This window comes from Pseudonaja textilis, chromosome 6 (genome assembly GCF_049901715.1).
Source record: "Pseudonaja textilis isolate UNSWEBS1 chromosome 6, rPseTex1.2, whole genome shotgun sequence".
NCBI classification, from domain to species: domain Eukaryota; kingdom Metazoa; phylum Chordata; class Lepidosauria; order Squamata; family Elapidae; genus Pseudonaja; species Pseudonaja textilis.
In genome coordinates this window covers 23268771-23281370 of record NC_141995.1, presented here as the reverse complement: position 1 = coordinate 23281370, position 12600 = coordinate 23268771, and the positions used below count along the sequence as shown (strand labels likewise).

Sequence of the window (12600 nt, the reverse complement as noted above, 5' to 3'; positions counted from 1 at the left end):
AAAGAAAAAGTAGTTTTCACTTTTAATTCTCTACTAATTCCCAATTCTAACCTTTTGTAGGTGCTGCTACCAATCACAATTCTTAATTTTTATTTATTTATTTACTTATTCATTTATAAAATATATTGGCCACCCATCTTACCATAGGGTAATTCTGGGTGGCCTACAACATGAAAGAAAAAATAAATATATATTACTATACTAATGGCAATATCACCTTAGACTTATATACCACTTCACAGTGCTTTACAGCTCTCTCTTAAGTGGTTTTACAGAGTCAGCATATTGCCTCAACATTCGAGGTCCTCATTTTACTGACCTCAGAAGGATAGAAGGCTGAGTCAACCTTGAGCCTGGTGAGATTCAAACTGCCAAATTGCTGGCAGCCAGCAGGCAGCAGAAGTGGCCTGCAGTATTGCATTCCAACCAATGCACCATTGCAGCTCTCAATAACATAAATAGATTAATACCAACAACTGCTACAATCCAGTTATAGATGGGAAGGGCTGGGGTGAGGGGTGGGAGCAGACTGCCAATTCAATCATTTTTTCTTCGCTCTCCCATTTTATTCCTACCTATCCTTACATGTTAGCTGATAGAAAAATATTATTCCAGGTTGCATTGATTCAGAACATCAGGACATGATTTCCCCAAAAGTTAGATCTGCTTCTTCCATTCACTGGAACCAAACATACTACTGTCACCAAGATACGGATTCCTACTTTAGCATATACCCCTGACAATGTAGATGTCACCAACTCATACTTTCTTAATTTATACCAACATCTTTACTTCCATGCTAACTGTTCACTAGCTACTAACTACAAAATCAAACTATTTTTGTTCAGTTCCATTACATCCTTCCCTTTTCCCTTTATTTCACAGATACACAACATATGAACACCCATGCATGCATACATATAAACACTTTATCTTTGTTAATTAATTCATAGTCTTTACAAGTAGTGGAATTCAAATAATTTAACAACCGATTCACCCAGTGTCAGGCTGGCCGTCATGGGAGGCGTGGTCCATCCCTGTCCTCCAGCTCCACCACAAATGCGGGACGGCCATCTTGCAATGTCCAACTTGACCCTGGCCAAACTGGTTGTTAAATTATAAGCCTCCCCCCCCCGCCGCTGCTATCAAAGTGGATCCTGGGCACTGCACTGCAATGGAGAAATGGGGAATGGAGTGGCCAGCACAAGGAAAGGAGAAGCAGGGAGAAGAAAGAGGGAGAGTGGCCTCCTCCTTCCCTCATGCCAGCCACTCCATTTCTCCATTGCAACATATCACCACGGAGCTTGCCCCACCACCACCCAGATGCCCTCACTTCCCCAAAGCATTTCTTTGCCTACCTGATTTTCAGCTCCGTCGGTTTCTCCATCGTGTTTCTCGCCATCATGTGCAGAGAAACAAAAGTTTGTGGAACTAAAAAAACCAGTTCAATCAATCAATTCCAACTTCACAAGATCTTTTTTTTTCATGAGATGTTGGAATTGATTGGTTGAACTTTTTTTTTTTTTTAGTCCCACAAACTTTTGTTTCCCTGCGCACGATGGCAAGAAACGCAACCAAGAGCAACAGAGCTGGAAATCAGGTAGGCAAAGAAATGCTTGAGGGAAGCATGGGCATCTGGGTGCCAGGCGCTGAAATGGGCTCCTCTCTCTCCAGCAGCTGCCCAGGCCTTCCAGAGGGAAGGACAGCATCTACCAGCACTTAAATGCAGTGGCATTCCAGCTCTGGCCAGGAAGGGGCAGCTGGCATTGGTACTGCAGGCAGGATGCCTGCTTGCTTCAGCACCCTCCCTGACCCTCTGGCATTCCACCAGCGCTTTGGCCCCAGGCTGCTGCCTTATGCATAGCCCCTGCCCCCTGAGACAGTATTCACTTGAGTGACGTGATTGAAGGCTCTCTTGGACTTTGGGGGAGGGTTTTTTTTCCCCCACCTGGAAGGAAGTTGAACAAAAACCAGACCTGTTCCTGAAAACACAGAACACTACAGAAAACAGGGTACTCAACAAAAAAATTAAATATCAGTTCCAATGGACCAGTGAGGACCGGCTGAATCCTACCACTGGTCTTTACCATTTACAATCTTTTCTATGCCTTGGTCACCATCAAATGAGCCCTGCTGCAGAAGTGAACTTTCAGCTGAAACGTGTATTTGATCAATCAAGGTTTTACTGTGTTGCTCTTTAGTAATACAGAAAGTGTTCATGTTACCAGTTTTAACTGTACCTATAATAAATATAGCATTGCCTGTTGCTCTATTATTATCAGTAGTAACTGTACTATATCAAATGCAATCAAAGCCCAGTTTTACTCCTAGATTTTAATACTATTCTACTCAGGCTCTAACCTAAAGACTACTTGCCAGCTAACTATCTTTTTTCTGTAGTCCATCAACTATGTGGTACACATAGATAGTGCTATGTACTAACCCTATTCATCCATGCACATGTGCATAAACATTCTTTAATACATTTTACATATACATCCTAAAAAGATAAACTCAATTTTCAGTTGTAGATAAGCATTCAGCTATTACCTATATATTGCATGGCATAATACAGTTACTTGATGCTGAAACAGCCTCAAGAATAAGGAGCAAGAATAAATAATTTCTGCTGTGAATCAAGCATTTCATAAGGATGTTTCATTTCATATTAAAAGTCTACTTCCTTTCAGAGGAAGAGATAGGATGGCATGGCATGGCATGGCATGGCATTGGAGGAGAGGAGAGGAGAGGAGAGGAAAGGAAAGGAAAGGAAAGGAAAGGAAAGGAAAGGAAAGGAAAGGAAAGGAAAGGAAAGGAAAGGAGAGAAAATACAGCTGAAATATGGTGGCAGAGGAACTGAATTTGTACCTTGTTTGTCTTGTTTCAGTTCCCTTTGCCCATCAGAATTAGGGAAATCATGCTCAGGTGAAAGAGTTATTATCATTCAACATTGTACTAACTTGTGTAAACTATAAAATCATAATACGTAAGATTCTGCTACATGATGCTTTGTGAGCCAAAAAGGTGCTTCATTCTCTGTCTGGCATGATTCATTCGTTCAGCCAGTAGTAGTATTAGAACGTTTTGTAATATTTCTACCTCTGTCTAGAAAAGCCCTGGATTAAACCTGAAAATTTCTGTTTGCAAAACATATTTTCTACTCCCTGGAAATAAGTACATCTGGGGAAGCATTCAATGATCATGAGCTTATAATCTTCAAGATTAGTCATTATAGATGAAGAAATAGGATTACATTCCTTTTGCTATATGACAGTTCTCAAATAAATATATGTTCCCAAGTACTGCTAAAAGTATAAAACTGTACATGTATGAAGAGCTTACTAATATACATGCTATGTTCTTGTAGGTTGTAGAATTATTTATATATTGCAATAAAACTATTAAAATTCCCAGGAGGAAAGGAGGTACCTACCTATAAATATTAAAACCTACAATGACATAATAAGGCTCATGTTGCCATAAATACATTTTCTTTTTTTAGAGAGAAATATTCTTAAATGGATTAAAAGAGTGCAGTGATGTTACATTAAATTATAGTGTTTTTAATTGAACACAATCATTAAAAATAATAAAGATTTACCCTGGTGATTTTTTCGAATCCATAATTTTCCGGAATCTCTCTTTGTGTCTAATCCAACTAAGGTGCAGCAACTACATTAAAAAAACACACACACATAAGATGCATTCCATTTCATTGAAACATTTTTTCCAAGTAATTCTGTCAGAGAACTAACTAAATAAAACAATATATTGTGCAGAAAACAGTGGAGGTCAATCTGTCAATCTATCTGTCTATCTCTCCATCATTCTGTTTTAAAATGGGGTGTTCCAGAAGCAGAGGGAAAGCCATTATTTGAAATAAGCTATAGAACTTTGCAATTATTTTGCAGCTCTAATAGGACAGCTAAAGCTTTACAGAATGATTTTTGCAAACATGCAATGTAAAAACGGCTGGACAATGCCTTATGTAATGAGGGAATACTTAAAAACATCTGTCCATCCTCCTTTGCATGAACTATTGATAATTTTGTGTAGGAAAAGTTGCATGAGCCATATGGACATCCCCTTCTGTACAAGAGGGGAATTGTGCTGAGCCAAACTGCTTTGTGATTTGTTCCAGAACAGCACATCAACACCTTCTCATTTATTTAGGATTCAAAGCAGAAACCCAGTTGAAACATGGCAGCAAGTTCACATGAAAATGCTGCCTGGATATAGAGAACAAAGCCAAATGTTAAAGTAAACTGCACAGTGTATGTTTTTGTAAAAGATTAATTTTTCATTCAGGTGCTCCTGCCAGCAAAGTTTAGGATAAGCCATGCAGGGTAAATTATGACATTAAAAAGTTTTAAGAGAATCACACTTCCATAGAATCAATTTTAATAAGCATGTTTATATTACAGAGGTAATCTTATGCAAACTGGACAGAGTTCAACCAAAATTAAATTATATACTTCTAAGCATACTTAGCCATGTATTTTAACTTGCAAAATGTGAGTTAATTAGCAGAATGCAAAGGGGTTTAACCGTATGGTTCATGCCAAATGTATAGCATTTTTCTATAGATTAACATTTAATCACAGCTAAACTATATAGATTTTTTTCCTATGATTTCATTAAAAATGTTTTATTGTGAGTGTGAATCCCTTTTGACTTAATGGATGGAACCATACAGTAATCTGAGAAGTCATTGCTAACACTTGAAAAAGTGGACTTCATCACCATAAACAGAACTGGATAATACTCCCTGGGCATCGTGAATTACAGTAGGACAATTTTTGAAACTGCCTAAGGGATCCTTTCATTATCATTTCTTGACAAATGCAAAACCACTTGTGGAAACTAAAGAGATCATCCTCCAGTATAAGACTGATATAGAGAAAAATACATTTCTTTTCCTGCATTAATGGAATTGTAGGAAAATAGAAAACAATCCATTGGTTGTATAAAATAATATTAAAATGTAAATCTGTCATTAAGTACTGTGACCTAATAAGATCATCATAAAGTAAAGTTCATGAATTAATTGCTATTTCAGCAGTTTAAATACATTACCCAATTGAAGGCAGTTCATTATTTCTCGTTGATGCCAAAGCACGACCCACTGGTTCAACTCTGGTAAATACATCACTTAGCCATACTTTCTCTATGAAAATCAGAAAACAGGAAGCCTGTTAGGAATAATTAAAATTAATGGGAGGACTGCAAATGAAGTGTGTAATTTCATTCTCTCTTGGAAAGGATGTAAGACATTTTGGAAGAAACTGCTGGCATATAAATACATATTGTTCACATAAGCAATTCACATATAACTGTATAATTAACTGGATTCAAGCCACTAAGGCCTTACACTCATTCTCTCTGTCTTCCTCTTTTTCAGAATAAAACAAGCCACATTTAAAAACAGGCCTTAGGAAAGATGTATGCTTGAAGTCCATGTTTTTAAAAGAGGCAAGACAGTATAAAAATTGGGGAGACTTCAACAACAAGCGCACATGAAAAGAACTCCTTCTGTTCTCTTCCCACACAGAAAAGAAAGAATTCCAAGTGGAAAATTACTTCAAGCTATCATATAATGTTGCAAATACCATTTCAGAGTATTGATGGAATTCATAGCAAATCAACCTTATTCTACCTCCAAATCACATACTAATTGCTAACTATTGAAACAATCTTTACAGGGGTGGGATTCTACCAGTTCGCACCTATTCGCTAGAACCGGTTGTTCACATTCTAAGCAGTTCAGAGAACTGGTTGTTAGAAGAAATTACTGACCTAATCCTGTAAGGAAGACAGGAAGGACACATTCTGGTGTTGCTTACAGAAACTGCCTCTCCATTAACCCTTATTACATTCTTGGCAGGGCTAGAATTCCTGTCTCTGGAACTTCTCTGGAGTTTTTTTTTTCCTCCTTTGCTGGTACTTTGCTTGTATGGAGTGACCATTCAAAGTTACAATGAAAACTGAAAAAAGTGTGTTATGACCATTTTTCATACTTACTACTGTTGCAGCATCCCCACATTCATGAGAGGCCAGGCAAGGAGATGAGTGCTCAATGTGAGTGATATTGCGTTGGCCATGCCCAGCCAATAACCTGACCACCAAGCCACGCCCACCAACTAAGTCACGCCCACAGAACCAGTTGTTAAAAAATTTGAATCCCACTCCTGAATCTTTATTTTTAGTGAAAGCCAGCCTGATTCTATTCATGTATTATGTACTTAAGATAAATCCCACTAAGTCCAAAGAGGATACTTTCAAAGTAATTGCATAGAATAAGTTCCATCTGGGGGGAACAGACAGCTGTAGCACTTTTCACATGCTTTACCTAAGAGTAGAGGGGGGAACTCAAAACTAAAAAATACAAATTGGGCTAAACATGGCATTCCTAGTGTTCTTTTCTTTATATATATTGAATACTGAAAACTATCAGGGATAAAAACATGGTTAGCACACACTAATTCATCCAAAATTATACTAATATTCCTATTAATCTCATCCATACATGCAGCAATTATGGGAAAAATCCAACAAAATGAATTTTTGTCCCAACTCCTGAACTGAGCCTCCAAGATGATATAACACTAACTTTCTCCCAAAGGTGCCTTTTCAAGAAGCAACTGGACTTTCTTTATTTTTCCTTGAGGACATTGCACTTCTCATCCAACAAGTTTCTTCAGTTCTGACTGAATGGTAGAGAATGGAAAGATTATATTCCCTGCACTCTTTCTGAGAGTCATTGAGGCCACTTGGAGGTTCATCTAGCCCTTCCAAGTGGCCTCAACAAATCTCAGAAAGAGTGCTAATGACCAGTTGACTTCAAGGATCTTTCCATTCCAAACCATTCAGTCATAACTGAATAAGCTTCCTGGGTGAGAATTGAAACGTCTTCAAGCAAAAGTCCAATTGCTTCTTGAAAAAGCACCTTTGGGACAACCATGACTTGGATGACTAAGAATCTCCATAGACACAACTTCATCCTTATTCTTTGAGTTTCCAAAATTATGCACCCTTTATTTAAAACACAAAGAGAAAAAGAAAGAGATCTAGACAAAAATACCCTTTTGGAGCTATCCAAAAACAGTACTTTTCATTTTGTTATGTCGACATCTGTGATTACATATTCAGCTGAGCTAGACAGTAACACAGTTTCTCAGTTGTACTTTGACTTATCTTTTTTTGCACATGATGAAGCAAAAAAAGGAATTATGGACCATTTTCAATTTTACCCACTGCTAGCAAATATCCCTTTGTGAGAAAAGGTCTAATGAAAGGATTTAAAAAGAGACAGAGAGAGAGAGAGATTTAACAATTTATTCCTATACAGTACCTTATTTCTAAAGTATTCCTATTCTACAACATACCGTTAGGATTTATATGTCAGGGTAACTGCTATTTGATTCTTTGAAAAGAAGTAGTAGCTGGCTATTTCTGTATGAATAATGTAATACTGTGGAATGAAAAATCAATTCTTAAAGAAGCAATTTCTTGAATTCATAGAACTAAATAAAGATGCTTGCACTCAGATAATAATGAGAAAGTTGATACTGCAGTAAAATATTAGCATTTAAAATTCTGTATAATGAATTAGAATTATTTGTAATAAGATGTTTTTGATTAGTTTTAAGTGTTTTTTTTTTCATTCTTCTTTTTCCTCAATAGCCAAAACAAAAATAAAAAATTATCTTCAGCTATTTGAAGATATACAATGACTATGGCACCAGACTTACCCAGATAGATTCATCCATCAGGAGTCCATTCAATAGAAAACCATCTACATTATGGGCTCATACTGTTGCATCACTGATGGGATTCAAAACTTTTTACTACCGGTTCTGTGGGCGAGGCTTGATGGGCGTGGCAGGGGAAGGATACTGCAAAATCCCATTCCCTCCCAAACCTACTAACCTGATTTCCAGCTCCATTCTCCAGTACAGGGCAACAAAAGAAGACCCAGTCAATCAGCTGGGACTCAGGAGGCAGAGAATAGATGGGGTGTTTAAACAGTCAGAGGTGGTATTTGCCAGTTTTTCGAACTACTCAAAATTTCTGCTAACAGTTCTCCAGAACTGGTCAGAGCCTGCTTAATACCACCTCTGTGTTACATCCTTTGCATCCTGTAATGGGGGCATCAGGACGGCAGCAGGGAAATCATCACTTAATCAAATCACTTATTATAACATCATAAATTAGAGACTTCTCAATATATTTTATAACTAAGTTACTGTATTCTCATTCAATTCATTTTACTTTATTGGCCAAGTGTGATTGGACACACAAGGAATTTATCTTGGTGCAAATGCTCTCAGTATACATAAAAGAAGATACATTCGTCAAGAGTCAAGAATCATAAGATACAACTTAATAATAGTCATAGGGTACAATAAGCAATCATATCATACTAAGAAACAATCAATATAAATCATAAGGATACAAGCAACAAGTCTTTATTTTAAAATAAATACTTAAATGCTGTTTAAAATTTCATTTAGCCAACAACTAAAGTTATCGCTAACTAGACAGGAAGTACTATTAAAAATGAGATTACTTTTGAATAAAACTTAAGATTCAATTATAGGTCATAAATATGCAAGAAATAACTCATATAAGGAAAATGTTAAAAAGCTGCTCTGAGCTCATAGAAGAACATACAGAGATTCATACAGTTCTAATTCAATCTATCCAAAGCTTTTATCAGAAAATTAGGGTGTTTCCTTTATAGGAAATATGAAGAGTTCATGATGGAATGTTGTAAATAATTAAGCTATCAGTTTAAAAATACTATATTAGTAATCACTATGAGAAGGATCTTGAAGTCCCAGTGGACAATCACTTAAATGTGTGTTGCAGCTGCCAAAAAAGCCAACACAGTTCTATGCTGCATTAACAGAGGGATAGTATCAAGATCAGATGAAGTGTCAATACCACTTTAGAATGCCTTGGTATTTAGAATTTTAGTATTTATTTGATTTGTCAATTGCTTACAAGATACAGGTATACGAATAAATATAGTTTTGAATACATGAGATAGATACTTATAAGAAAAATAAAAAACAATACCACACTTAGAATATTGCATCCAGTTTTAGTTACCATGATATAAAAAAGATGCTGAGATTCTAGAAAGAATGCAGATTAGACCAAGTATGATGATTATGGGATTGGAGACTAAAGCATGGCAAGAATTGAGCACGTCCAGTTTAGTGAAAAGGACTAGAGTGACATGATAGCAATGTTCCAATATTTGAGGGGCTGCCACAAGGAAGTAGAGGTCAATCTATTGCACAGAGTACCTGAAGGCAGGACAAGAAGCAACTGATGGAAACTAATCAAGGAGAGAAACAACCTAGGAAACATTTCCTGACCGAACAATTAATCAGTGGAACAAGTTGCCTCCAGAAGTTGTAAATGCTCCAGCACTGGAGGTTTTTAACAACAGATTGGACAACCATTTGTCTGAAATGGTATAGGGTTACCTGATTGAGTGGGAGTTGGACTGGAAGACCTCCAAGGTCCCTTCCAACTGTTATTCTGCTATTCTTCTAGAATAAGGGATGTCTGAAGTTGAAGAACTTATTTTCATCTGGAACTTAATACAGTACAATATCAAAAGTCTTTAGAATCTGATGCATGGGTAGGTAGTTACAGCATTAAATTGTTTATAATTGTTTATTTAAACAGACTTAAGGCTTACTAGATTTATGGGAGTTGTGGAATGAGATATTTCTAGAAATATGAGATGCTCCAGATTATGACTGGGGAAAGATGTTTAACTGGAACTGAAGAATAATGTCTAAGCTTGTGTTCCTCTTGCTATTTCTCTCGTATCTCCATTTCTTCAATCTACTTTATAGAGGAGGGAGAGGCCAACTGCACTACACCAACATGATGCTATTGCCCATAACCTTCAAATGAAAATGGCTTCATCTCAAAGTGAGTTGATTTTGACTGATAATACTGTACATCCACAATTTACAAGCATGAAAACAGCATACATTAATTCATGACCAATATCTCCCAACATTGTAATGAATATCTTGCAGGCATACAGGGGCTTCTTATGCATATAGGCCATTGATTTGCACCAAGAACTCATTCTAACTAAAGTATCTAGTACTGCATCAAAATCAAGCAAAACTTATTTTCTTTTAAAAAAATAAATACGTATACCTAAACAAATTTGTCTTACCTTTTTTTTCACCGCATTCTAATAATTGTGATCCATCTGATTTTGTATTTGAATGGATGAGGCTACATGGGAACAGCCTTGCATCAGAACGCAGTACATGTTTTAAAGGTACTTTTTTTGGTTGTGTTTTCTGAAAGGTATGCCTGTCTTGACTATCCACACCAGCTTTCAAAATAGGTGGAATTCTTGTAGGTGTCTTTCTTGGTGGATTCCCAGGAATTTTAGTAAGAGAAAGCCAATCCATTGTACAGATCTGCTGACAAAAAAAAAAAAAAAAATAGCTGTAACAATCATTACTTTCAGTCAGATATTATTTCTGCCACTCTACTGCTATCAATCTTTTAATCCAGACTTCCCACAAAAGTTACAAAACAGTACTGTTCCTAAAGGAAACACAAAACCTCACATTATGTTACCAAATAAAATCATTGCATTATTATATAAAATCAGCATGACATGATGCCAGAAATTTAGGCCTTAATTACAGGTCTGTCTATATCCTACTGTTCTTCTACCTGCAGTTCCTGATTTTTCTCATTAACCTCAAGAGTGCAAGGCAATTTTAGAGAATCTCAGGGGCAATGTATCATTTGCAGAGGACTATGATAGTAATAATAACTCAGTTCTCATGAATACAGGTTCACATCAACAGGGACCTCTTCTAACCTATGCATAGTCACTTAATGTCTGCTTAGCGCCCACATCAACTGTGCACGCATAAAATTCTCTCCAGAAGATTAGGAATTTGAGAAAGCAGCATTTCTAGTTGCCCTGTGCAAGCAAATACAATGCATATATTCGGGGGCGAAATCACAGACTTTCCCATTTCTTATAAGTTGTGTTTGTAATTTCTCTTTCCTCCTACTTACTTTAATTGCTTGTTCTTCCCACAATATTTTTAGCAAGTGTAGATAGATCACTTCCTTTTGTCCTTACATTATCACTTGCTACAATTCAGTAAGGAATAAATTAAAGGATAAAAAGTTAGATATCCAGCCATGTCTTCTTCACCAAATAGTGGCAGAGATGAATTTATCATTCACCTTCTGTCTTTTATGGGAGGAAGAAGGGGACTCTGTGTCTTTCATGGAGAAAGAAATAGGAAAAGAAAGGAAAAGAAAGGTAGAAAATAGGCTGAGCTGAGGCAAACAGATTGATATTGCTAATAGTAGGAATGGATCAGGGTGGGTTTCTACCGGTTCTGTCCACCTCTGTAGAACTAGTAGCTCCACCTCTGTTTTTGTCCACCCGCCCACACGAGCTCTTGCCTGATCTTTATTTCCTGATTTTTCAACTTCAGCTGCCGAACAAGACACAGCCGCAGTTAAAACAGCAGGAAAAGGGGGCTGTTTCAAAGGCTGTGTCTCTGCACACAGCATGCTGATGATGAATTACTGGGAAGCTCGTAAATCCCAAACCCGTAGTTAACCCTTTCATATCCCACCCCTGGAATGGATCCTATTTTAAATACCAATTGCAGTCTCCTACTTTATTCTATGAACTTGTAATTGGATAAAAAATGGGGGGTGGGGACCATTAGGAAAAAACTGGGTTAAAGAAAAACCTTAATGTTTTCTTTCATTTTACAAAAAAGCAAATGGTACAAAAATGGTCAATTGGTCTTATTTTTCACTGCAGATTGCAATGCAACCCCAAATTGTGTATATAATCTCTTGATTTCACTAGAACTTTCTAAGCCTTACACTATAACCTAGAGAACATTTCCAGAGCAATAATAATATTTTTCCCTGAAAAATATTACAGTTTTCATCTGACACTTTTTTTAGCATAAAGGATGCGCAATAAATTATGAAAATAACCATTTACAACTTAAATACTCAAACATTAAACATTAATTTATATTAGATCCTTGGGATTAAAAAGTATAGCCCAGCAATATCAACAATATTGACAAATATAATCTGCTATTGTTACTTTTGAAACTTCTTAGATTAAGCAGATAAAAAGAATAATGTAAGATTGGGGCAAAGAGTCATATACTTAGCGTTCTGCTATTCTTAAGGAGCTGATCAGAACAGACCATAATTGTAAGAGCACCATCCATTGTGTATTCCAGTAATTGGTACTGAAATACATGCTGCATTTTTTAGAAGCATAATATAACCGATTCACAGTACACTCATTGCTTCTTCTGGATGCTATGCTTATTGAGCAATCTGAGCGCTCGCAATATGGGAGAAAAATAGACTATCAAGCTACTTTCTCTGCACATATTTTTACACATCTCAGCTTTATCAGAACTTGCTCACTTTTTTTGAACCTAAAAACTACATACTGCTACCTTCTCAAGAACTCAGCCTTAAGGCTCAGCCTTAATTAACCTCCTTCAAGTGTCTCTCCAAGTCACTCCCCCCCTCCAAAAAAATATT

General features: G+C 36.7%; 1 protein-coding gene across 1 annotated transcript in view; it reads right to left on the bottom strand.

Moving 5' to 3' along the window:
- The window catches only part of IQCM (IQ motif containing M), a 99588-nt gene extending 89134 nt beyond the window's left edge, over positions 1-10454 (bottom strand). The window contains exon 1 of the mRNA XM_087936740.1: positions 10211-10454. Coding sequence (XP_087792866.1) covers positions 10211-10454 — 244 coding nt within the window. The remainder of the gene's footprint in view (positions 1-10210) is intronic.
- Positions 10455-12600: the final 2146 nt, after the last annotated feature.